The sequence below is a fragment of the Narcine bancroftii genome, chromosome 13, assembly GCF_036971445.1.
Source record: "Narcine bancroftii isolate sNarBan1 chromosome 13, sNarBan1.hap1, whole genome shotgun sequence".
Classification (NCBI taxonomy): Eukaryota; Metazoa; Chordata; class Chondrichthyes; order Torpediniformes; family Narcinidae; genus Narcine; species Narcine bancroftii.
In genome coordinates, this window is record NC_091481.1 from 78,845,816 (window position 1) to 78,873,546 (window position 27,731).

Here is a 27,731-nt window from a genome sequence, read left to right on the forward strand (position 1 = left end):
TTATGGTTGTCTGAAATTTGACAGAAACACGTTTTAATTTGACTTCTCTCTCCATTACCAAACAGACAGATCTTGTCCACCTGCCCCAGGTGTGAACCATCTGGCCTCCCATCCTTTAGATGACATTCTGACTGGTATTACTGGGTGCAGTTCTCTGGATTGAATAGCTGGCCTGGCCGTTTCTCAGCTCCGCCTCCTGGTAACCCCTCTTCATCACTGTGGTCAGGTAGTCAAAATGGCACTGTGAGCAAAGAGGCTGTGATTAGTCCACGATCACCCCCAGTCCTATCCTGGCACCCCTTTCCCCATCCCATCCACCCTTGCCCCTTCACTGCACCTGCCACACTCCCCCAACTCCTTCAAGACCCCCTTCTCTGCCTAGTCCACCTGCCTCACACTCCTGGTGACAGGGATGTCCCAGTGGCCAACTGTTTCAATTCTGCGCCCCCCACTCCCACCCCGTCCCACGCTAATGTGTCCGTCCATGGCCTCGTACCGTCAAACCAAGGCCTCCCGTAAATTGCAGGAGTAGCACCTAATATTCCAACTGAGCGCTCTCCTACCTCCAGTTTCTGCTAGCCCACTCCCCCATTCTCCCTTTCTCCCCCTTTCCTCTCCATTCATAGAATCATACCCCCCTTTCCACTGTGGGGCCTCCCTCCCTTCTTGCCTATTACCTCCTGTCCGTGGGACTGTGCTTCTCCTCCTGCCCCTCCCTCCCCACCATTTTGTTTGGCGCCTACCAACATTTCTCCATGCCTCGATGAATGGCTCAAATCCGAGTTATCTTTTGCTGCATAAAGAAAGTTGTTTGACTTGCTGAATTTATCCAGCGTCTATGTTTTTATTCTTATCACCTTCCTTCCGACTGCCACTGCTCATCTCCACGGTTTCACCGCCACTTACACAGAGAGATGGTTCATCAGGCCATGATTGCTGCAGACTGACTGCCTTCTCCATGAAACACTCCCTCTTTCCACACCCAACACACCGTCACCCGAGTGTGGAAGGTCTATTCTCGACCAACTTGGAAACCACCTCCCAAGTCCACCACCTCTAGCTCCAGACACAGGTGCAGGAGAGCCTAACTCAAACCTCAACGCCAAGCCAAACCCGAAACTGAACCCCCCCCAACCAAACCTGACCCCCAATCCGAACCACACCCCTGACCCCTGAAATGGGAAGGATCACTCACGAGAAACAGAGACTTACCACCGGACATGCATATCTTTCCCCATTACTCCCCACCTCCAGGAGGGGCACACAACTTAAACCACGAAGGAACTGACTAAAGAGCAGAAATAGGGTCTCCCTCTTCAGGAGACACCACAACCAAGGGAGAAGAAGTATGGCTCTGTTCCCACGAAGAACCAGGAACAGGCTCAGGGTAATGAAGGCACAGGCCAACAAAAAATGGAAGTTTACAGTGTCACAAAATCTCTGGGAAAAGGAACCAAGGGAACACAAGAGGGATGGTTATCCCGCCGCCCGCTTATTGAGAACTGAACTCTAACCCTTACCCGAAACTTAATCCTAACCTGAACCCAAACCATTACCCTAACTCTAAGGGGCCACCTGCAGATTGACCTCTGACTCCCAACCCCACCCTACTTTCCTGCGCCCTCCACCCCCTGCCCATCCTGTCTGGGAAATATTTTGCCAGACTTCCATGGTGTCCGTGTCCATCTAGGAATTTCCTCACTCTGGTAGCACCATTAGAGAACTTTCATCAATGGAAGCAGTGGTTCAGGAAGACTACCTTCCCAAAGGCAGTTAGGGATCAGGGGTCTCGAGGCCTCATGCTTAATGTGAGAGATGCAGTGAAGTGGAGCAGAGACTGGGATCAGATCATCCACTAAATGGAGGAGAAAGATGGAGGGGCTGAATGGCCTCAGCTGCTTCCATCCTGTGTACTAGTGAGCCCTACCTCCCATGCCTCTTCCACCTCGGGAGTCCACTTCTCCTTCAGTATTGGTTTCACCACGGCCATGAACTGCACTCCAACGTACTGCAGCAAAACAAAAGACGTAGACATCATTCAACACATTTACTCTCAGTGCTTTTTCCTGCAGTGGCATAGTTGATGCAAAGCTGTTCCAGCACCAGCGACTGGGATTTGGGTCCCGCGCTCTGTAAGGAGTTTGTACCTTCTCCCCGTGCCTGTTTCCTCCAGGCACTCTGGTTTCTTCCCACCCTTCAAAAACGTACCGGGGTCCTGTAGGTCAATTGGGCAGAACGGACAGGTGGGCTGGAAGGGCCTGTGTGCATAAAAACTAAAAAAAAAATCGAGAAGCACCCCAGATGATGGAAATGTCCAGATAGCTAACTATTCCTGGAGCCATCCTTGTGAAACCCCTCCAGTGCTCCTCGGACAGAGAAAAAGTTTTAAAACCACTGTTTTAATCAGACCTCATTGACTCATTATGTGCACGGTTTCAGAGCTCCAAAGGAAACAGGACAATGACAATTTTTCTCAAGCCAAATATTTCAGTAACAATTGGATTTAGAGCAGTGATTATCAACCTTCCCTTCGCACACACATCTCACCTTAAGCAATCCCAGAGCTCCAATGGTGTAGGGATTACTTAAGGCAGGATGTGAGTGGAAAGAAAAAGGTTGAGAACCTTTGGTCTAAAGGAAGGCTTTGAGCACATTGCTCTCCTGAGCTGGCGTACCTGACAGTTAAATGCAGGCCTATTTATCTTCCATGGGAGCTTATTATTGTCATAATTACAGCTGTTTTCAATTCTATTAATTTAGAATGGAGCTCCTACCCTGAAGCAGACTACATTATCGCTGGAGATTTTAATCACCCAGATATAAAGGGAGTCTTCCCGAAATCTGAACGGCATATTAAATGTGCTACCGGGGTAAAACACACTAGGTAAAGGTTTTTTCAAACATTAAGAACAGCTTTAGGCCAATACCACTACCACAGCTGGACCAGTCGGATCACTTATCCATTCTCTTAATCCCAGCATACACTCCCCTCAACCCACTCTAAAGACTGTTAAGATATGGCTGGAAGGAACTTCCATGCAACTTCAGGATTGTTTCGAAAGGACTAATTGGGACATTTTTGAAGATCAGGATTTGGAGATAAACACATCAGCTGTTCTCGGTTACATTCAGAACGGCGTCAATAAACGTAATCGGACTGGGAACCCTGGATGACAAAGGTGGTCAAAATTCTTCTCGAGGACCATGATGCCGCCTTCAAGTCTGGTGATAGAGCCACTATTTAGCGGTGCTAGAGCCAACCTGGCATCAGGGATGCTAAAGCAGCCTCTAAAAGGAGGATTGGGGAGCACTTTGTCAATAACGATCCATGGTGAGTATGGCAGGGCATCCAACATCTCACCCATCACAAAACCAGCAATAGTATGACTGTTGGTGACAACACCACACTGGCCGAGGATCTTCACCGCTTCTCTGCTCGATGTGAGGCAAAGGCAGCAGAAACGAACGCCACACCCTCCGCAACAGCCATGTTCTCACTGCGCAGGTAAATCGAAGGAAAGCCGCCGGCCCTGATGGCGCGGCAGGAAGGGTGCTAAAGGAGTGGGTGTACCACCTCCCCGAGGTCTTCACAAAGATCTTCAACCTGTCCCTGTCTGAATCCATCATCCCGCCTTGCCTGAAACCTGCCACTGACGAAGAAGAATGTCATCAGCGGCCTTGACGACTACCGTCCGGTAGCACTTTCACCAGTCATCATGAAGGGCTTCGAGAGGCTGGTCTTGCAACAATTAAAAATCAGCCTCCCACCCACCTTTGATCCATATCAGTTTGCCTACAGGGAAGACAGGTTGCCACTGCTCTCCACACTGCACTGACCCACCTTGAACACCAGGGGAGCTATGTGAGGAGGCTTTTTATAGATCAGCTCTGCCTTTAACACCGTCAGAAATGGGGTACAATTGGAGGGGAGGAGAACAGATGTTTAAAAAAATTTTAGACATGGTTGGCGTAGCGGTTGAAAATGGTGTAGGTTAACGGGGTGTAAATTAGGCAGCATTGGGCTGAAATGGCCTGTTACCATGCTTTACCTTTTCAAGGGTGGGAGAGAAAACTAGGAGCCCCCAGAGAAAACCCACACAGACAGGGGGAGAATGTACAAACTCCTCACAGGCAGCTCCGGATTTGAACCCAGGTCAATGGCAGCACACGAAGGTTCATGGGAGGTAAACCTCCCCCACCCACTTGTGCTGGGTGTGGAGGTGCTGTTTTAAATCGACTCCAACACCTCCCTCCCCCCCCCCCCCCCGCGGACCCCGGGATGTTGCATTCAGCGGGTAAGGGCCCTTTCAGTCCTTAATTTGCCCTCCATTTGAGGGTGTAGCGGCTATATTGTATCCCCATACAGCATGCTAACAAGCCATGCCGCCCAATTTATACCCAATTCACCTACACCCCCAGGATGTTTTGAAGGGTGGGAGGAAACCAGAGTCCCCGGGGAAAACGCATGCGGACACGGAGCAACTCCTTGGATGGTTCTATCGACCCCTTTGATGACGACCACTTTGGAGACCCCCCAAATTAAAACAAAATCACAAGGCTGGAGAAACTCAGCAGGTCAAACAGGATACTTTATGTAGCAAAGATAAAAGTAGAGAACTGGCGTTTCAGTCTTGAGCCCTTCCTCGAGGTATGAGCAAAATATAAGCAGGCGTCCGAACAAAATGGTGGGGGAGAGGAGCACAGACAGGCAGTAATAGGTGGATAGGGGAGGGAGGGCACACCAGCAAACAGGGGGAGGGGGGATGGGTCTGTGAATGGGCGGAGAGCTGGAGGAAAGGAGATGGAGGGACCGGGGAGAGAGGGCGAACGGGGAGTGGGCCGGCAGAAACCGGAGAAGTCGACGTTAGTGCCACCCGTGTCCGGATGGAAAACCAAGTACCGCTCCTCCAATCCATGGGCGGGACTGGTGGGATAGCACAACAGGGCATGGACAGACACGTGAGCGTGGGAGTGGAGGGACGGAATTGAAATGGTTAGCCACTGGGAGATCCCCGTCATTAATGCGGACAGAGCGAAGGTGCTTAGCGTAGCGACCTCCCAATCTGCGCCCAGTTTCTCTGATGTAGAGAAGGCCACAAAGGGAGTCCCGGATGCAATAGATACACAAGTGTTGCTTGTGAAGGCTTGTTTGGGTTTCAGTTTCACACCAGTTCCATGACTTACCTTGTAGTACTTGGGAGGGGCGTTGTATCGACAATGGCTTCGGCCAAGCTCAAAGGCCAACTGTTCCAGTTTCTCTTCCTGATCCAGTCTTGCGACACTCTTCTCAATGAAGGACATTACACTGAAAGGGGCACAAAAAAGCATGAGATAGGGCAGGAGGCCATTTGGCCCCTCGAGTCCATTCTTTTTTGAGGGTAGTTTAGAGGGGTGTTGGGAGGGGCAGGTGGGATAGGGTTGAGGTGGGGGGGTTATATGGGATAAAATATTATTTATTGGCTTGTATTATGATCATGGGGAGAATAAATATTTTAAAAATATGAAAGTTTAAAACTTGCCCCCCCCCCTCAAAGTCAGTTCGCCAATCCATGCAACAGCAATCTCAAGCAACCAGAAATTCACTTATCTGGCATCTATCAATTCCCACAGGTGCTGGATATTGGGGGTTTCATTGTATTATGTTTGCTTCCAGTAAATAATATTGCTTTACCAGTGTCCCATAGAAATTTTATCCCCACTTTCCTGATAATTGATGTGTTGGAAGCAATTCCAAGAAGGCTTGCTGGAATAATTTGGACGTACAGGCTTACAGCATGATAACAGGCCCTTCTGACCCATGAGCCCGTGACCCCCAAATACACCTATTATATGGTTTTGGAGGGTGGGAGGCAAATGGAGCACCTAGAGCAAACCCATGCAGATATGGGGAGAGCGTACAAACTCCTAACAGACAGCGTCGGATTCAATCCCGGGTTGCCGGCGCTGTAACGGTGTTGCGCTACCCTTAATACTAACCGTGCCACCCCAACATTAGGAATAGTTGGGTGGTCCAATGAGGAAACTTTGGGCAGGCGAGGCTGTATCGACTGGAGAACGCACGTGATGTCCTGACAGCAGGGATGTAAAAGAATGTTTCCTTGGGAAGATGAATCTGGAACTGGGGATTACTGTTTATAATGAAGGGGTTAAGGGGTTGAATATTTAAGGCAGAGATGAGGCAAGGTTTTTTCTCTCAGAGCACAAGTTTGCCTTTGGAACCCTCTTGTTCAAAGGGTGATGACAGTCGTCTTTGGAGTGCAATCGGTGTAATGGTTCCTCTTGCCACCTAAGTCACGTGTTTTATCAGTGTCCCAAAATACAAGGGATCTGGAGCGGAAACGTTAGCATATCATCCAAAGTATTTAAAGTCAACTTGCAACCCTGCCATTGACTGAAATATTTGGAATCTCCGGCCCTTCCCTGGAGAAAGAGCATTTATGTCCCTATTAGCTAAGCGTCTAATCTTGTTACACTGGATGTCTGATAGGGATCCCTCTCCTACACAATGGATTTTAGGGTATCAGATACACAGTTGGCAGCCCTTTGTGTGTTTTTTTCTCTGAGTGCTTTCAGAGTAAATAACTAATTGTACCTGTATAATTGGTAAGATTCTGGTGATGCAGTCAGCAAAGATGCCAAGGTGGTCAGGGGGTGAGGATTTGGCTGTGAACCGGAGGATGTATGTGAACATTTGTGTGTATGCATGTTGGCTCTTCTGTTTTAAAAGAAAATAGGAGCTTAATATACATCTATATAGAACATAGAACAATACAGCACAGTACAGGCCCTTCGGCCCTCGATGTTGTGCCGACCCATGTATTCTTTCCAAAAAAAAGATTTTAAACCCTCCCTACCCCTTAACCCTGTAGTTTCCTTTCAACCACGTGTCTAAGAATCTCTTAAATGTCCCCTGTGTTACAGCCTCCACCACCATCCCCAGAAAAACATTCCTGGCACCCACGACCCTCGGCATAAAAAAAAACTTACCCCTGATGTCTCCCCTAAGCTTCCCTTCCTTGACTTTGTACACATGTCCTCTGGGGATCCTGCCCTGGGGAAAACGGGTGCCGGCCGTCCACCCTATCTATGCCTCTCATAATCTTGTAGGCCTCGATTAAGTCTCCCCTCATCCTTCTACGCTCCAAAGAGAAAAGTCCCAGCTCTGCTAACCTTGCCTCATAAGACTTGTTTCCCAAATCCAGGCAACATCTTGGTAAATCTCCTCTGCCCCCTGTCCATAGCTTCCACATCCTTCCTATAACAAGGTGACCAGAACTGAACACAACACTCTAAGTGTGGTCTCACTAGAGATTTGTAGAGCTGCAACATGACCCCTCGACTCCTGAATTCAATTATACACAATTAAATAATGTGTTCAAAGTTGTTTTAGATGCTCAATAAATACATTTTGGTCAGAAAAGAAAGTATCTTTGAATGGTTTTTGAGGGGGATAAGATAGGGGTGGGATGATCTCCTCTTCCATCATCTTATTGGATGGGAGAGCAGGTCTGAGGAATTGCGTGATTTTCTTTTTCTGACGGCACGTCCAAACTCCACAGGAAGCACCTTCTTCCTCGTTGTGAGAGCAGCCATTGCGTTTTTCTCACCAACGTCACTCCAGGCAGAACCCAATCTAGGCTATCTCCCAATGCAGTGGTGGGGGAGTGCTGGTGGATAAAGGGGGTGACCGTAGCGGGAATTGCAGAGGGGTTCTAAAGTTCTAAAGTTGGCCAATAATACTTACCTGTCATTGGAGCATCAGCCCAATGAATCGCAAAAGGTTGGTTTGCAGATGCAGCAGGCATCTTTCACGGCTAGATGGATTGAGTCTGGGAGCAGGGAAGTTCTGCTGTAACCGTACAAGGTCCTGGTGAGGCCGCATCTGGAGAACTGGGTGCAGTTCTGGTCTCCTCACTTGAGGAAGGATCTACTGGCTTTGGAGGTGGTGCAGAGGGGGTTCACCAGGTTGATTGCAGAGAGGAGGGAGGAGAGATTAAATCATCTGGGACTGCACACACTGGATTTTAGAAGGATTGAGAGGGAATCTTATAGAAACATAAAATTATGAAAGGAATAGATAAGATAGTGGTAGGTAAGTCTTTCCCACAGATAAGATGCAGGGGGCATAGCCTCAAGATTCAGGGTAGTAGATTTACGACAGAGATGAGGAGGAACTTCTTTTCCAACAATGTGGAATCTATGGAATTTGCTGGCCACTGAAGCATTGGAGGCGACCCCATATTTAAGACAAGATTGGATAGATTTTTGCACAGTGAAAAGGGACCTGGGGAAAAGGCAGGGAGGGGGAGACGAGCCCATCATCAGATCAGCCATGATCTCATTGAACGGCGGAGCAGGTTCGACAGGCCAAACGGCCGGCTCCTGCTCCTATTCCTCATGCTCTTATACCCCATTGTGAGGCAATATGCAAAAGGGCTGGAGAAAAATTAGCAGGAGACGCAGCATCTCTAGATAGGAGCAAAGGGTAACCAACGTTCCGGGCCTGAGCCTAAACTTCTTCTGTGATTTAGGAAAAGTTTGCTTTTCTTCCCCCTCTCTCCTCCATCCACACCCCTCTGAGCTGCAGAGGAGGGAGTGTGCGGAGGCCACGAATGTCATGCACTCACCGGAGTCCGTGCGATTGAAGCTCCTTGTTCATCTTCAGCTGCTGAAGGTCGTCGATGTCACGGAAGAGGAAAAAAACGTCTTTGCACTCGGGGTGTGTTTCAAACAGCCTGCAAGAGGGCAGCAGTCTTTTAGTGTCTGTTCCACCTTCCTCTTTCCCTATCCTTCTCAGAATTTACGGTCACGAACGTGTGTCACAAAATTAATTGTTTTGCAGCAGAATTATGTGAAAAATTGCGATAAATTACATTAAATGTGTGCAAAAGAAAAGTGAGGAGGTGTCTGTGGCTCGTTGCCCCTTTAGGAATCTGACGGCGGAGGGGAGGAAGCTGGCCTTGTGCCGCTGGGTGTTCGTCTTCAGGCTCCTGTATCTCCTCCCCGCTGGTAGCAGAGTGAAGAGGGCATGGCCTGGGTGGTGGGGTTCATTGCCGATAGATGCTGGTTTCTTGATATCTATTTAGGAAAAGGGGAGATGCAGAGAGAGACTTGGGTGTTGCTGTGCATCAGTCATTGAAGTGGGTGTGCAGGTGTAGCAGGCAGTGAGGAAGGCGAATGCTAGGTTGGCGTTCATAGTGAGAGGATTTGAGTCCAGGAGTACAGAGATCCTGCTCCAGCTGTACAGGGCCTTGGTGAGACCATATCTGGAGTACTGTGTGCAGTTTTGGTCTCCTTATCTGAGGAAGGACATCCTCACCATGAAGGGGGTGCAGAGAAGGTTCACTAGGCTGATAGAAGAACTTGCATATGAAGAAAGGTTGGTTAGACTAGGCTTGTATTCTCTGGAATTTAGAAGATTGAGGGGGGATCTTGTAGAAACATATAAAATTATTAAGGGTTTAGACAGATGCCGGAAAAAACCAGAACCCAGGGTCACAGTTTAAGGATAAAGGAGAAGTTTTTTAGGACTGAGATGAGGAAAATGTTCTTTTCTCAGAGGGTGGTGGATCTGTGGAATTCTTTGCCACAGGAAGTAGTTGAGGCCGGTTCCTTGTCAATATTTAAAAGTAGGTTAGATTTGGCCCTTGTGGCTAAAGGGTATCAGGGGGTATGGGGAGAAGGCAGGAACCGGGTACTGATCAGCCATGATCATATTGAATGGTGGTGTAGGCTTGAAGGGCCAAATGGCCTACTCCGTATCTATTTTCTATGTTTCTACTTCTTGCAGATGTCCTTAAGGGAGTGAAGACTAATGCCCATGATGGTTCTGGCTGAATTCCCAACCCTGGAGGAATTCAGCCGGTCTTTTCAGCATCTATAGGAGACAAAACTACGTCGCCGACGTTTCAGGCCTGAGCCCTTCAAGGAAAAATCAGGAAAGGCAGAAGCGGGATATATCAGAAAGTCTCAGAAAAGTCTCAGAATTCAAAACATGGGGAAGGAATCCAGACCAACAAAAGGTGTTAACTGGATGTGATAAGGGACTACGTGAGGATTTATCATATCTGTGCGAGAGGAAAGAGGGAATGGAGAGATGATGGGGGGAAAAAGGCGGTGGGGGGAGTTTAATGAAAGTCAGAGAAGTTGATATTAATGCTGTCTGGTTGGAAGGCGCCCAGTCGGAAGATGAGGTGTTGTTCCTCCAGTTTGCGTGCGGTCTCAGTCTGGCTGTGCGCGAGACCATGGACGGACATGTCGGCAAAAGAGAATTGAAATGGGTGGCCACTGGGAGATCCGCGCGATTGTGGCGGACAGAGCCGAGGTGCTCCATGGAGTGATCTCCCAGTCTGCGCCCAGTCTCTCCGATGTAGAGACCACATGCACTGCCAAACTGAGACCACCTGTAAATTGGAGGAATAACACCTCATCTTCCAACCGGATGGCTTTTGTTAAACCCCCCCTGTGGTGATACACCACTAGCCAAATGAAGGGGGGTGACCTGTGTACCTGCAGGAAGAGCACTGGAGGGCAAGACAACATCTGGCTGACTGTCAATCAGCCGACCTGAATGGACCCAGCCCCATCCGGTCGGCTGCCAATCATCCGCCGGGATATAAGCCACATCCATCCGGCCCCCTCAAGGTCAGTCACAGGGAGTTACAGCTAACTGTAGCAGGAACTTTAAATGCAATAAAGCCTGTTGATCAGTCTTTGTGTTTTGTGTCTGCTTTTCTGTACGACAGCACACCATCCCCCACACACCCCCCCCCCACCCCCAGTCATCTCTCTTTTCTCACAGATGTGATAAATTCTCACGTAGTCCCTTATCATATCCAATTAACACCTTTTGTTGGTCTGGATTCCTCCCCCCATGGTTTGAATTCTGAGACTTTCTGATATATCCTGCTTCTGATTTTTCCTTGAAGAAGGGCCTCAGGCCTGAACTGTCGGCGATGTATCTTTGTCTCCTACAGACGCTGAAAAGACCGGGCAGGTTCCTCCAGTATTTCGTTGTCTTTACTACAATCACAGCGTCTGTGGCCCATCGTGTTTCACTCTTTTCCTGTCCTGTGCATTGGCTCCTCCATACCAGGCTGAAACGCTTGTGGTGATAAGGTTGTGTGTACTGGCTGGCCCGCCCTCCTGGTGACTTCCTGTCCTGGTCTCCTCCCTGGTGTGCCCCAATCGAATCCCCTCTCCCTCTCCTCATTTTCCATAGCCTGGACCCAAGCCAGCAATCTCATGTATAATAAAGCCTATCGTTCCCTTCATCTTTGTCTCCATAATTATTGGGGCAACTGGTAGTGCCCTACAACGCTAGCAGTCAGAATGCTCTCCACGGCACACCTCTCTTTCTCCTACTGATTCCCTCTTGTTCGTACATCTCTACCTCTACATTCACATTCAGACTGCTGTGTGAGTGTAATATCAATGCTTTAGGTGATTGATAAGGCAGAATGGTCCACCCTGTTTATCCCACAGATTCTGAGTCAGGACCTGTAGATGTCAATCACGTACACATGTACCAAAATAAAGACAGCATTTTCAGAAAGAATTTCAGCCCGAAATGCCGGCCATTCTTCCTCTCCCACTGATGCTGGAGGAACCCGGCCAGTCTTGCAGCATCCATAGGAAGTAAAGATATATTCGGGCCTGAGCCCTTCCTCAAAGAATGAGTGAAAAAAATCGTTCATCTGAATTAAAGGCTGGGGGGGGGGGGGTGGGGAGCAGGGCCGGTGCTAGGAATTGCGGGGCCCAATTAGAAAATTGATAGCGGGGCCTCTACTCTACAAAAGTCGAAATTGATGTTTTGAAAGGCAACGTGGCCTGTTTCCGCTCCATAAATGGTTATATATTTTGTGTAGTATGCCAGTCTTAGCCAAAAAGCATTAAATGCTTGATATACTAAATATTGAAAGACAATATGAAAATTTTAATTTTTTAATGCAAGACAATTACAGACATACTCTTTATGTCCAGGTCTTTTAGAAACAGACTTTTCTGCCTGTTTTAGTTGCAAAATCTTTCAAAATAATTTCGAAGTCAGTGGTTTTAGTAATGTCATTTTCTAGAGACAGCATCGCCAAATTGTTTAGTCTCTCTTGTGAAATTGTTGACCGTAAGTATGTTTTAAACAGTTTTAGTTTTGAAAAACTTCTTTCGCCCGATCCGACTGTTACGGACATTGATAAATAAATCCTCAAAGCAATAAAAACATGAGGAAATGCCGTGAATCGATTGTTTTCGACCAGGATTTCAAACAGAGCTTGAGGCTTAGCAACACTGCAGGGAAGAAAAGTTTTCAGAGTTCACGTTCTTCGGCCAACAGATAACCATCCACGTCTTTAGTTGTTTCAGTAACTACCCCTCCATCAGTGCTCTGTTTTAGTCTAGTGTCGGTTAACGCTGCTTCAAGGTCTGCTGTGTGTTTCCTTATTTCCGCCTTTTGTAAGCTCTGAAAGTTATTTAAAATTCCAAATAATTTTACATGGCTTTTAAGCTGCTTAAATCTCGACTCTAAAGATTGAATAGCTTTGTCTAGCACTAAGCTGAAGCACTGAACTCTGTATGCTTCTTTTGGATCATCTAAACCCTGATCTTTTGCCTCACGTAACCATATAACCATTTACGGAGCGGAAACAGGCCATGTCGGCCTTTCGAGTCTGCACCGGTTCACTAGAACAGCTCCACTAGCTCAAACCTCCCACTCTCTGCCAATAACCCTCCGACCCCCTCACCTCCATGTACACATCCAACCTTCTCTTCAATGACAGAAGGGATCCTGCCGCAACTAGCTCATTCGGAAGCTCATTCCATTCTGCCACCACTCGCTGAGTGAAAAAGCCACCTCTAATATTTCTTCAGAAAAATCCAGCTAAACATAGTTATCTGTAGAACAGTCTGAAGACATCAGTAGGTGGGCACAATTGCACATTCGGAAATGATCTTGGTTTTCCGGCTGTCTTCTATTGTAGTTGGTTGGGGTTAAACAATGGAGTCTTTTGTTTTGTGATGGCAGAGGCGAAGAAGTTGTTGTGCCACTGAGTGTTCACCTTCAGGCTCCTGTACCTTTTTTCTAATGACCATAGAGTGAAGAGGGTGTTGCCTGGGTGATTGAGGTCCTTGAGGATAGAGGTTGCTTTCTTAAGACACCACCTCTTGTAAATGTCCTCAGTGGAGTGTATGAAAACATTCTCTTCCTTCTACGTAATTTTTTTTTCTTGAAATTGTCTAAACTCCAATGGTAATTCAACAGCTTCAGCCAATTCATTTGCACCTATTAGGACATCATTAAAACTGCCCTCTCTATAAATTCTTAGCCATGATAATAGTTTTTCAAATGACTCCATGGCTTCATCAATATCCTTTGTTTCACCTTGTAGTTCCTTGCTTGCATAGTTAACTTTAAAAAGTACTTCATACCAAAATACCAAAGAAACTAAACATCTGTAGTCTTTTAGCTGGTTTGCTAAAGATTCAGCTTCTGCTTTTACCTTGGGCTCATCTGTTATCTCTGATATTTCCACAAGTGCATCATATACTTCTCCAACCTGATAACGAACAGCTTTAACACTATCAATCCAACACTCCCACCTTGTGTCGCTCAACGGTTTCACTGATAATCCGGGTACATGTTTGGTAAAAACTGCCCACCTCTTAGTTGATGCAGAGAACAATATGTAGATCCTTTGCAAGATCCCAAAAAACGTTATAGCATCTGGACAACCCTTGGCTACATCTCCGAGTAAAAGGTTATAATTTGACAGGCACAGGGTACAAAGAAAGCTCTTGAATTATCCTTCAACAGTCGTGCTTGTACGCCAGATGCGTGACCTTCCATGTTGCTACCGTTGTCATAGCCTTGGGCTCGAATGTCCTTCACCTCTAAATTTAATTCCTTCAGTGTGTTTAATAATGTTTTATATAAATCTTCTCCTGTGCTACTTTCAACCTGCATACACTTTATGAAATGTTCATAAACACCTGAAGGAGCCAACTTACCATCAGACACATACCTGATCGTTAGAGACATTTGCTCTTGGTGATTCATATCAGGGGTGCAGTCTAAAATCATGGCGTAGTACTGAGCTGCTTTTACGCGTTTCAGTATCTCATTCAAAACAGCTGTAGCCATAATGTCTAGTAGTTCATTCTGAGTATCTTTTCCTAAATAGTGATCTTGAATTTTGTGGGTTTTGACTTTTCGCAAATGTTCTTCAAGAACAGGGTCAAACTTTCCAAACAGCTCAACAAGACCTAAAGAGTTTCCATTGTGTACACTCTCGTTACCAACTTTTTCCACTGTTCCTCTAAATGCTAGATTTCTCTCAGCAAGAAACTGGGCTATTACTACTAGCCTTTTGAATACTTGCTGCCAGTGCTTTGCATGTTCATTGACGATTATTTCAAGTTCTTTGTCAATTGTCTGTCCGCTACAAAGTCTTTGGTGTAACTCCCAGAAGCTCCATGTGGCTTCCAATTGTTTTTTTAGAATTTTCATGCTCACACAACCTTGTATGAAGATCAGACCAGTTGTTGAATCCACTTGTTGATAATGCCCTGGTTGTGTTCTTACTAAGAAGTTTACAACAAAAGCAATAAATTCTATCGGCAGACTGAGAGTATATAATCCAAGGTCTTTCAACACACTCCCCATTTGGAAGTTTCCTCAGAGTGAAACTTTGAAAAACACAATCCCTTTTCATTCCAATGAACAACTTTCCACGAAATGAAAAGGGATTGTGTTTCTCAAAGTTTCTTCTTCTTTGGCTTGGCTTCGCGGACGAAGATTTACGGAGGGGTATGTCCACGTTTGCTGCAGGCTCGTTGGTGACTGACAAGTTCGATGTAGGACAGGCAGGCACGATTGCAGCGGTTGCAAGGGAAAATTGGTTGGATCGGTCTTGTCAGTCACCAACGAGCCTGCAGCAGACGTGGACATACCCCTCCGTAAATCTTCGTCCGCGAAGCCAAGCCAAAGAAGAAGAAACTTTGAAAAACACAATCCCTTTTCATTTCGTGGAAAGTTGTTCACTGGAATAGGAGGACCTTCAATTGTTAAATAATCTCTAACATTTTGATTTATTTATGCTGGCCAGTTGGCTGGGTCATCATAAATGTTAATTACAACTGTACTCATGGATGATCCGTCATTGCGTGATGTTTGGGCTTGGTCTTTTTTGGCTCTAAGTGGACTTTTTGCTTTGACACTGTCTTGGGATGTAGTGAGATCGTCTTCAATTTGATTCACATCCTTTTCTAACTTAAATACTTACGCCCTTTGTCTCTATCCCTGCTTGTGCTTGCCATGTAAAATGACATACAAATTTTAAGCTGCTAATTCTCTGGGCGATATTTTTAAGGTAAAAAAGATAAAAGTATATTTTAAAATGTTTAGACTTAAAATTACATGAAAAACGACGTTAGCAATTTGCTATAAAATTGGACTCAACATCCCCGATAACATGTCTACGTTGTTTCAACAGTGGAACAATGTGGTCATCGTCGTTGGGACAACGTGAGAAACCAACGTCAATCCCACGTCAGCTGCCGACCTTGGAACAACGCACCCAACTCTCAACTTGTGAACGCCACCGAACGGCAAAACAAGCGACCGATTCTGGATTTGTTGAATGAAGACAACTTCAAATAAGGTAAGAATTGCCTTTTTTTTAAGTAATGTTTAGGTTAGTTGGGTTAGGTTAGTCGGTTAGGTTAGGTTACATTCCAGAACGGGGGGACGCACTTTAATTTTGCCCTTTTTTTTTTAGCTGATTTTCTAGTCAAATGTCTAGCGTTAGTTTGTCACTAGATATTTGGCTAGAAAATCAGCGGAAAAACTGATGCGTGTAATGGATGAAATTCGCCCCTGAAGAAAACAATTTCTGCATGGTCAAGCTAAACTGCACCTGTTCCAAATCACTAAAAATATGAAATAGGCTATATTAAGCCCTGGCAGTAACAGTAGCCCAGTACTATTTTGATACTAAATCAAACCACTGCAAAATTATGAAACAGTGACAGGGACAGGCTTGCTAAGAATATCCGGATCTTGTAAAGATGAATAACCCCGAGATGTACAGTACATGCCCCTAGAGCTGAATAACCTTGTAAACCAGCTCATAAAGATGTAGGCTATAACCCTCCCCCCCCCCCCCCCCCCCCCCCGCCACAGTGACCTAGCCTAGTAAAGATCGACTTAAACTAACCTAACTTCGGGGTTATTCATCTTTATGGGACCCGAATATCTTCACCAATTCCATCTACAATTGCTATAATTGTCAGAAATTCTACGCTTAGGCCTAGGCTCTTTACGTTCAGGCTAACTCTTAAGCCTAGGCTATAGGCTAGGCCTTAGGCTACCATGACGCTATCTTAATCTCATATTAATGTAGAAGTTCTCTTATTGATTAGCCTATAGTCTGTTTTGATCTTGATAATAATAAGAGATGCTTCATCAGCTCCGAAATACATCTATCTTACTGGGTCAAATGAATACGAAACATTAAATTTTTGGCTGGGAAGACAAAGGAGGCCTATAGCCAGTAGTTTAGTCAAAGACATATTTCTTAAAAGTATTTCACTGAGATAATACAATCAATTAAGGGCAATAACTTCACGAGTTCACTGACAAATCCCTCAGTTTATAAGGCCTATTGTATTATTATTTTCTTATCAGTTTAAACAAAGTCCGTCACAGTGGTCTCTGCTCAAGGCCTGGGCTCAAAGACGTGCACGGGGCCCCCTTGAGGCGCGGGGCCCAATTTGATCAAATTGGTCAAATAGGCTTAAAACCAGGCCTGGTCCACTCCAACACGCAAAAGGTGCTAATTGGACATGGCGAGCGGAAAGGGGAATATAGATTTTGGCTCGGTGAGGGAAAATTTTCTACACAATGGAGAAACTGTGCAATGAAGCTGGAGACTGATAACAGCCTGTGGTGGTACCTGCAGGAGTGTAAGGGGACAGGACCACACCTGGCCGGCTGTCAATCAGTCGGCCTGAAAGGATCAAGCCCCACCCAGTCGGGTGTCAATCACCCTCTGGGATATAAGCCTGCGCCGGCCTCCCGAGGCCTCACTCAGAGTTGGTGCAGCCACAGCCAGCCTGGCTCTGTGGAAGTCTTTGTGGATTAAAGCCTGTTGTACAGTCTTTATCTTTGTGTGTGCCTGATTCTGGCTAACAGTGCACCACACAGCCGGAGTTCAAGTTCATCATCATCTGACTGTACACATACAATCTGACGAAACAGTGTCTCTCTGGACCAAGGGGGATACAAAAACACACTGTGTACAAAGGGAACTGTTCACATACCAAATTACAGTACCAAATGTCAAGGAAGACTGGAACACCATGACAGAAAGTGAGAAAGTAAAGCACAACGTTATGTAATGTGTGATATGAAATTAGGGCTGGGTGACTAATGGAATTCTACGGTCAGCTTGGATCACTTCCAGTGTAACCATGGAGAAGGTAAATGTCTCCAATCATTTCTTGTAAATGCCAGGAGGGTTTCCTGAGATCTTTATTCATGCAAAGCAAGAGACAGGCCTGGGCACAGTGTCCTCAGCAAGTTTCACTGACAAACCTAGGAGGTAATCTCTCAGACATGGCTGTCAAAGTCAAGGCAAGTTCATCGTTATCTGATTGTACAAGAACAACCCGATGAGAAAATGTTCTCTGGTCCTCGGTGCAAAAGATGCAGACACACAACCAGACATAACACGCATACCGGCAAATCGTACATATGCAGGACGAGTATTCATATATACAAATGAATCAATGAATAAGGTTTCATGAATATGAGAGTCTCGGGTGGTCAGTGTGAGCAGTTCCTTTGGTCGTTCAGCGTTCTCACTGCCTGTGAGAAGAGGCTGTTTCTCAGCCTGGCTCTGATCATCCTGTATCTCTTTCCTGACGGGAGATGCTGAAAGATGCTACGAGCGGGATGGAAGGGCTCCTCCATGAATGTGTGTCCTCTTCAGACAACGATCCTGATAGATTGCGTTGATGGTTGAGGGGGGGGGTGGGGGGAGAGAGAAACTCCAGTGATTCTCTCGGCCACTCTTTAGGTCCTATGGATTGGCCTCCAACCCATTTCTCCACAGCAACCATACCCCATGTGATGCAGCCAGCCAGGATGCACTTGATAGAGCTCCTGTAGAAGGTTGACATGATGTTTCAGTCTTTAAAGGGAGTGCAGTCGCTGTTGCGCCATCCTGACAAGTGAGATGTGTGTCCAGGATAGGTCATTAGTTAAGTGAACTTCAAGTACCTTGTTGCTCTCCACTACAGAGTTATTGATGTGTAGTGGAGGGTGATCATTCCCGGTCCTTCTGAAGTCCACAATTATCACCTTCTTCTTGTCCACGCTGAGATTCAGTTTGTTACCCCTGGCATCAATTACATCCAAATGACTTACCACCCCCAGTACGTTTTGAAGGGTGGGAGAAAACCATAGCCCCCGGGGAAAAACCACGCAGGCACGGGGAGGACGTACAAACTCCTGACGGACAGCACCAGATTCAAGCCCCAGTTGCTGGCGTGGTAACAGCTTTGCGCTAACCGCACTGCCGACGGGGAATACCAACCGCAGGCAAATGGGACAACTTGGTCAGCATGGTTAAGTTGGATCAAAGGGCCCGTTTCTGGGCGACAATGACTGTATGTGTGGGTGAGCTGCCCAGGTGGTGTGTTTTATTTCAAGGGGAAGAGACTGGTGGAGTGGCAGTGTGCCCCAGATACCCGAGGTACAACACAACTGTCAGTACTGCCTTATCTCAGGTTTATATTTAGAATCAGAATTTACTGACATGAACATGTCATTAAATTCATTGCTTTGTGGCAGCCACACTGCAAATATTGCTATAAATTACATTTTAAGAATAAATGAGGGAAAAATAAGATAAAAATCCGTGGTTCATTGTTCATTCAGGATCTGATGGCGGAGGGGAAGAAGCTGTCCTTGCGCCGCTGGGTGTCCGTCTTCAGGCTCCTGCACCTCCCTGGTTCTGCCGGTTATTGTTGTCACACCACCCAACCAACTGATCTAACTCCTCCCCCCCCCCCCCCACCCCACCACCCCCTGTACACTTCCTCATCGCCGTCTGTGATTCTGCCGTGGTGTCATCGGCAAACTTGTAGATGGCTTTTGAATCGTGAAAGCACACAGTAAATGCTGGAGGAATTCTCGCAGCGCCCGTAAGAGTTAAAGGTATGTGACCAACGTTTCGGGCCTGAGCCCTTCCTCAAGGAATAAGCGAAGAGTTGCACCTCATAGTCGTAGGTGTAGAGCGAGAAGAGCAGTGGGCTAAGCATACATCCTTGAAGTAGGTCTGTGAGGAGAAAAGTATTGCAGACTTTTTTTAACCGTCTCTTAACTGGTAAGTACAGCAAGTTTTTTGTTGTGTCATTTACTCCAAGACAATCTGATTTGTCAGGGCAGTCACATCAACATAGTCAACAGCTTTACTGGATTGATGGAGTGGTTCTTAGCTGAGAGCAGGGAGTAATCAACGCTGATGTCTGCACAGTAATGATACAAAGACCTGCTTCTTATCAGTGTTTCCTGTCCAGGAACACAAGCTCTTTAAGATAAGGCAATGTGGGACACAACATTGGCATCAGGGACACTTGAGGAAGGAGTGAATGAGAGAACTCGGGACAACAGAAGCTGATCGTATGTAGAAAGTCTAGAGCAGTGGTTCTCAACCTTTTTCTTTCCACTCCACATCCCACCTTAAGTAGTCCCTCAGCCATCGGTGCTCCATGATTGGTAAGGGATGGCTTAAGGTGGCATGGGAAAGTTGAGAATCACTGCTCTAGACCCGATTGTTACTGAAATATTTTGCTTGAGAAATATTGTCATTGGCCCATTTCCTTCAGAGTTATGAAACCGTGCACATAACGAGTCAATGAGGGACGATTAAAACAATGGTTTTCTTTCCATCCACACACCACCTTACAACAGAGCACCGATGGCATTGGGATTACTTCAAGTGGGTGTGAGTGGAAAGGAAAAAGGTTGAGAACCACTGATGTAGAGCATCCTGATCTCTCTCTTAAACCTTCCTCCCTTCTCTCACGTATTGAGTGTTGTGTCCAGTTCTGGTCACCTCATTGCCGGAAGGATGGGGGAGCTAGGAGGAGGGTGCAGGGGAGATTGACCAGGATGTTGCCTGGATTGGAGAATGATGTCTTATGAGGCAAGGCGAGCAGAGTTGGGACTTGTTGCCGAGAAGAAGGATGAGGTGACTTAGAGGTCTACAAGAGTATGAGAGGCATACATAGGGTGGACGGCCAGCACCTTTCTCCCAGGGCGGGAACAGCAAACACCAGAGGACCTATGTGCAAAATGAAGAGAGGAGTGTTTGTGGGAGACAACAAGGGTAAGTTTTTTTGAAACAGAGTTGGGGATGCCTGGAATGCATCGGAGGTTGGAACAATAACGGGATTTAAGGGACGCATGGACAGGCACATGAAAAATAGAGGATTATAATGTAGGGAGGGTTTCGTATTTTTTTGGGAAGGAATATATATGTCTGCACAACGTTGAGGGCTGAATGGTCTGTCTACATTCTAAACTGTACAGAGGAACGAGTTCTTCCTGACACTATGTCCATCTTTTCTCACAAGGACAGGAACAGACGCTCATCACAGGTGCTGCCTGACCTGCTGGGCATTTTCGTTTATATTCCAGTTCTTGTCCATCCACCATGTCTTGCATTTGTTAGTGCTTGGGATGGGCACGATGGGAGGAAGGGGCTCTTTCTGAGCTTTATGACCCCCGATTAAGGACAAACTTGTCAATGCGGGTTACAAGGAGCGGAGGGTGATATGAGACGGCAGGTGCTAGTATCGACAAGATGGGCGAAACTGCCTGCGCTGTACTTCCCACAGGTCTTCCCCCTTGATGTTGTTTCCTGTTTAACGTGTGGATAGGAAGGTGTAAGGATACACCTGAGCCTGTGGTATTTGGGGTAGGGAGATGTAAAATGCCAATCAGGAGATGGCAGGCCCTGTATTTTGCAGCAAGAACCACAAAGCTTTTTACATATATATTACATCCAATTGACTTAGAACCACCACCCCCCCCCCCCCACCAACTCCGGTACATTTTGAAGGGTGAGAGAACGTGGGGAGAACGTGCAAACTCCTGATTCGAGCCCTGATCCTGATCGTCAGTGCTGTAACAGTGTTGCGCTAAACGCAAGGTTAATTGTGTTGCCCTGACAGGGGCTGGAAGGAAATAAATTAATTTACTTTGGAAACTATAAAGAATTAAACAACAACTTTTTCGTCAAAGTATTCATTATTTTCCCCATGGAAGTCAGAATGAACTTTTGAGTAGCCAGGAGGTTTTGTGTGTGTGGTGTGGGAGTACTTGGGCAGACTTCTCATTCAGAAGAGATCTCCTGCTTGTGAGTAAAGCTCTTGCTGTCTCCAACCACACAGCTCGAGCAATTAGCTGGCAGTTTGCCAGGGTGGATTTACTCCGCCGCGGAACTTCTACCTTTCACCTAATTTGCTCGTTAAGAGATGACTCCACAGCCGATTTATCACTGATTAGCTCGACGGTCAGTTGCCGATGACTTTTCGATGGTATCTCGAAGGCCTGGGAGCCTCTGCCTCACCTTCGAGGAGTTTGGGAGGCTTTGGGGGATCGCCAGGGAGCCAGTTCATGAGGCATCCGGGGATTTCTGTTCATCCTCTGATCTCTCATCCCCCCATATAAAGGGCTTGCCTCTCGGACTCTCATCTTCACGTGGGGAGCGTGGGATGGCGCACTCTAAGGAGGATTGAATAGCAATTACTTCAATCAATGTGAGGCTTGCCCTCTCCTCTTGCGGACTCTTGCTTTATACGGGGTCTAGCTTGTTTCTTTTTCATAAATATGCCAGAAAGACCTGGGCCCTACACGGGGCCAGCGACTTCAACGTGGTGCCCAGACGTGACGGTTATGTCCCAGTCCTGTTCCCCAACCTGGAACATCTGACGATCAGGTACCACCCGTTCTATTTGCCGAGGGAGTGCGCCATCATCCTGGTCATAGTGTACATTCTGCCTCAGGCTAACACTAAACTAGCACTGGGGTGGCCGAGACATCACACCTGATGCCTTCCTGATCATCGTAGGGAACTTCAATCAGGCCAACCTGAAGAAGTCTCTAACGAACTACCACCAGCACGTCACCTACGATACCAGAGGAGCCAACGCACTTGACCACAACTACACCACCATGAAGAATGCCTACCGAGCTATCGTACGACCGCTCTTCAGCAAGTCTGATCACCTGACTGTACTTCTCCTCCAGGCGAACAACCAGAAACTGAAGACTACAGCACCAGTGGTAAAGACAGTGAAAGTATGGTTGAAGGAAGCAGAGGAGCATCTGCACGTCTGCTTTGAATCGGTGGACTGGACCATATTCAAGGACTCGCCCTTTGACCTGAAGGAATATGTAACGTGTCACTGACATCATCAAGACTTGTGTGGAAGACTGTGTGCCCACAGCACACACTGGGAGTTCCCCAACCCGAAGCCCTGGGTGAATCAGAAGATTCGCAACCTACTGAGGGTGAGATCAAGGATGTTTAAGGCTGGTGATCCAGGGCTCAAAAGCATTCTGCCTGATATGGAGGCACCAACGCTCAGGACAAGAAAACTCCAGTGGGGGGGTTAACTCGGCCTGTGACATCACGGGCACCAGACTTCACTCCATCGAGGACTTCTACATGAGGCGGTGTCTTAAAAATAAAGCAGCCTCTGTCCTCACAGACCCCACCACCCAGGCCACATCCTCTTCACTCTGCTACCATCGGGAAAAAGGTACAGGAGCCTAAAGTCAGCGCCTAAGGAGAGCTTCTTCCCCTCCTGAATGATCACTGCCTTACTTGGGCTTTTCTGGCGCTATTTTTATTTATTTTGGTACTTTTCACTGTGACGCTGCCACAAAACAACATATTTTGTGACTTGTTCATAACAATAAATTCTGATTCTACCTCTCTAGGTGCAACCTGTGGGAGGTGATCTCAGCAACAAAGAAACAATTCCCGGGAAACTGGAGACAGAGACAGATACTCGCCATCTATGATGGGGAGTGTAGGCCGCTACATGCTCCAAAGCTGTGGAGAACAGCTAAATGGCTGTGATGGTTCACTGCCTGAGGAGCTGAACACCTTCTATGTTCTCTTTGAGAAGAGAAACCCAACAGGCCCTACGAGAATCTCTGAGGACCCCTGTGATATCTGTCTCTGAGGCCGACGTCAGAACATCATTCAAGAGGGGGGGGGGGATCCCTCACAAGGCATCGGGCCCTGTGCCGTACTTAGCAGGACCCGGAAAATCTGTGCCGACCAACTAGTTAAAACGTTTGCGGGCATTTTCAATCTCACACTGCTGCTGTCGAAGGTTCCCACCTGCTTCGAAAGGGCATCAACCATCCTGGCGTGAGCTGCCTCAGAGATTATCGCCCAGTAGCACTCGAGTCTACTTTGATTAAATGCTTTGAGAGGTTGGTCATGGCCAGAATGAACACATACCTAAGTGAAGTTCTGGACCCGCTACAATTTGCTGATCCAACCTGGTGGTTAACCACTAGGATGTCCTTGATGGAGTGAAGACTGGTGTCTGTGATGTCGCAACCCAGTTAACAATTCTCTGGAGCTTTTTCCTGTCCTGACCATTAGCATCTCTGTACCAGTCAGAATACTCTCCACAGTGCACCTGTAGAAGTTTTCGAGAGTCTTTGGTGACGTTCCCTGTAGATGTTCTCAGTGAGGAGGGTTTTGCCTGTGATGTCCTGGGCTGTGTCCACTACTTTTTGCAAGGCTTTATGCTCGGGGGTTTTGGTGACCCGCACCGTGATGCAGCCAGTCAGCAGTCTTTCCACCAAACACTGGTAGAAGTTTGCCAATCGTGTTACAGCATGATGACTAGTGCTACTGCCACATGCAATCCGGTGCCGTCTGTGTGGAGTTTGCATGTTCTCCTGGGGGTTCCCTCGCTTGCTCCAGTCTCTTCCCACAAAGACTTGCAGGTTGGTGGGATAATTGGCTGCTGTAAATGATAGGCTGAATGGCCCGCTCTGTGTTGTAATGCCAGTAAGTCTTACTGGCATGCCTGCTGAGCTACGTTGAGAGATTGCCTCACAGGGTCTTGCCAGCTAGACCTACATTGGGAAAAGTGACCTGTACATGTACCCCCTCCCCTGCACGCCACCAAGATCTCAGTTCCTATCACCCCTTCACTCACGACAAGAAGACATCACTGCATAGAGAACGCTTAAGTACGGTGATCAAACCATCTTTGGCAGTTTCAAAGCCATCTGGGGTAAAAATATGGTTTCTTGAACATGCTTAATGTGGTAGTTTATATTCAAATTGCATTCAAAATGAGCAGCTCAAAACACTTAATCTTTCAGAAACACTTTGTCATTCAGAATAAATTACTTAGATCCTGTTTAGCTTCAGTGATGCTGCAAATGGAAAAAGCCATCATGTAAAACACTAAAGTCTACAGACCCTGTGATGATAGTAAAAACACACAGAAATTCTGGGGGAGCTCGGCAGAGCTTGCAGCGCCCATTGGAGATACATACGTAGAAATAATGTTTCACACGTGAGTCCTTCTTCAAGGTGTGAGTAAAGGAGGCCCAAAATGCCATATATCTTCACCTCTGATGGACACTGTAGACCTGCTGTGCTCCTTCAGCATGTCTATTGAAGAAGGTCTCAGACCTGAAATCTCAGTCATCAAGTCAAGACAAATCAAGTCAAGTTTAATCATCAAGTCGAATCATCAAATCATTGAATCGTCAAGTCAAGTTTATTGTCATCTGATGGTACGTACATCCCGATGAAACAGTGTTCTCAGTCCTCGGTGCAAATCAACCAGACATAACACACATACAGGCAAATAATACACGTGCAGGACATGTATACAAATACTGTTTCATGAATATGAGAGTCTCAGAGGGTCAGTGTGAGGTGTTCTTTTGGTCGTTCAGCGTTCTCACTGCCCGTGGGAAGAAGCTGTTCCTCAGGCTGGTGGTGCTGGCTCTGATCCTCCTGGATCTCCTCCCCGATGGGAGCAGTTGGAAGATGCTGTGTGCAGGGTAGAAGGGGTCCTCAATGATTTTGCACACCCTCCAGATAACGATCCCAGTAGGCCATGCATGTTGATGGGGGGGAGGGAGACCCCAATGATCCTCTCTGCCACTCTTACGGACCTGTGGATTCACCTCCGATCCATATGTCTGCAGCAACTGTATCACACTGTGATGCAGTCGGCCAGGAGATTATACATCTTTCCCTCCTGTGGATGCTATGAGCCTGAAACGTTGATAATTGCGACATAAAAGCATTGTTTGACCTGCTGAGTTTCTCCAGCATTTTGTATGTTTTTAGAACTCTCTTTGTTGACAGGTTGGGTGACAAACTCTCTGGAACCATGGAATCCTTTTACATACTTGCCATTTCATCAGGTCCTCTGACACAAGCTTGGGAGACACCTTGAACCTTGTCTACTTACTAAAAGAGCTCTTATTAATAGAAAACAAACTGCTGGGGGATCTCTGGCCAAGAAGAGGCACAGCAACAAGCGATCCACAACAGTTTTGGATCAAGGTCTTATAAATGTTGTCCCAGGAACACAGATGGATAACTACCCTCCTCACCCAAACAACCCACCATACTGATCAGCAGGTGCAAGGATTCGCATCACAATCCCGAACATTCAGCAATATCCTGGAGATCAGTGAGGATGGGATGAGAGAGAGAGAGAGAGAGAGAGAGAGAGTGAGGGAGCACAGAGGTGAGGATTTGTCATTCAACCTGTTATTTCCGTTTAAATGAAAGGGAAAGAGCTGGGGTGGGTTAGGCAGGGAATGGGGTGGAATAGGAAGTGACTGGGGCGGGATAGGCAGGGGATAGGGGCGGATAGGTAGGGAATGGGGGCAGGATAGGCAGGGGATGGGGTGGATAGGTAGGGAATGGGGGATGGGCAGGAGATGGGGCGGATAGGTGGGGGATAGGCAGGAAATTGGGCGAGACGGGCAGAGAATCGGGGAGAGGTAGGAAGGGAATGGGGAGGGAAAAAATGGGTAAAGGGGGAAGAAGGAAGGGGACAGGGAATGTGGGAGATGGAAGGGTGCAGGGATAGGGGGTGAGAGTAGAAAAGAAGGAAGGGGTTAGGTGGTGAGGGGAGGGAGGAAGAAAGAAAAGCAGAGGGGTAGGAGAGATGGAAGGGGAAAAAGCTAGGGAGAGAAGGGGTGGAAGAGAGCAAGGGAAGGTGACAGAGTTGAGGGCGGTAAAGGAGATAGTTGAGGGAGGAGTTGGGAGGGAAAGGTTGAGGAAAGAGGAGATTGAGGGAGTGGGTGGAGAATGAGGAAGAGGTTGAGGACAGTAGGGTTTGAGGGGATGAGGACTGAGGGAGGGCAAGGTTGAGGGTGAGATTCAGGGGGTTGAGGGATGTTGAGGAGAGGAAGGTTGAGGGGAGGGGGTTGAGGTTGAGTGAAGGAGAGGTTGATAGGAGGTAGATTGAAAGAGAATAGGGAGGTTGAGGGAGGTGGGGTGAGGGGATGTGGTTTGAAGGGATGGGAAGATAAAGGGGGTGGAGGGTGAGGTTAGGGAGTTGATGGAGGGAGGTTGCAAAGGAAGTTGAGGGAGGAGAACATCAAGGGGAGGGGGGTTGAGGGTGAGTGAGGGAGGTATTGAGGGGAGGTGGGTTGCTGGCGGGTTAAGGGGAGGTTGAAGAGGTTAGAGGGAAAGGTTGGGGCTTGAGGGTGAGATTGGTGGGTTGAGGGAGGGTAAGGAAGTTGAGGGAGGAAGAGGTTGAGGGAGGATGAGTAGGTTGATGGTGGGAAGTTGAGGGCGGTTAGGGGAGGGGGTGGTTGATGGGAGGAGGGTGAAGGGAGGGAGGGTGAGGTTGAGGGGATGGAAGGTAAGGGTTAAGGGGAGGGAGGATAAGGGGAGGGGAGTTGAGAGGAGGTAGGGTGAGGGGGTTGAGGCAGGTCGGTCGGGGCTGTCCTCACCTGATGAACATGATGATCCCGACCCTGGCGATGTCCTGGTGCAGAACGTCCCAGGACTCTCGAACGAGCTGCTTCTGCTCCTCGGACAGGGAGGGTGGCGGGGCTGAAGCCGGAGCCGAGCCGCCGGCTGGTCCTGGTGCCGAGCCGTTCACCTCTGAGCTGGATTTGGCCGAATCGACCCCAGTCCCGGACAACGCACAACCCATTCTATTCTCCCAGGCCAGAATGGAACTGCCCCAAAGCCGCCCCTGCTCCAGTTACACCCCAGAGACACCATGAAATAGATTGATTCAAAGGAACCCCTCTCCTGGCGCAATCCAACCACTCCACATGGACTGAAACAAGAACTCCCTGCTCCCTGTCCCTTCTCCCCAGACGCGGGATTGGGATTCGATCCTCCGCTCGCTGCAGCCTCCCGGAGACTAAGCTCAACAACACCGCCAGGGAAGCATCAGGACCAGCCAGGGAGGGGGGGGGGGGAGAGGAATAAAGAAGGGAGGGGAAGGAGAGAGGGAGGGAGGATTGAAAGAAGGCAGAGAATGATCTTCAGGAATTGTGGTACAGGGGAAGATTAAACAGGTTGGGTCTTTATTCCTTGGAGTGAAGAAGAATGAGGGGAGTTCACAAAATTTTGAGGGGTATAGAGAGAGTAAGTGCGAGTAGGCTCTTTCCACTTAGATTAGGAGAAATAAATGGC

The 27,731-nt window shown here is 47.5% G+C and overlaps 1 protein-coding gene across 1 annotated transcript; it reads right to left on the minus strand.

Annotated features, from left to right (window-relative positions):
• xgb (x globin) lies at positions 1 to 27,483 on the minus strand. The gene is made up of 5 exons (XM_069910121.1): positions 27,035 to 27,483; positions 8,628 to 8,735; positions 5,185 to 5,305; positions 1,928 to 2,008; positions 1 to 241 (listed from the first exon to the last, which is right to left on the minus strand). Exons 1-5 carry the CDS (start codon positions 27,238 to 27,240, stop codon positions 116 to 118), a joined length of 642 nt encoding a protein of 213 aa, XP_069766222.1. The 5' UTR covers positions 27,241 to 27,483; the 3' UTR covers positions 1 to 115.
• Positions 27,484 to 27,731: the final 248 nt, after the last annotated feature.

Bases quoted from the DNA above. Each gene is read 5' to 3' on its own strand.
- xgb (XM_069910121.1), bottom strand. From the start codon at position 27,240: ATGGGTTGTGCGTTGTCCGGGACTGGGGTCGATTCGGCCAAATCCAGC. The intron at 5,306-8,627 runs GTGAGTGCATGA...TGCCCCTTTCAG, and splicing joins CTTCAATCGCACGGACTCCG to TGTAATGTCCTTCATTGAGA. The intron at 2,009-5,184 runs GTAAGTCATGGA...GTTTTGCTGCAG, and splicing joins CCCCTCCCAAGTACTACAAG to TACGTTGGAGTGCAGTTCAT.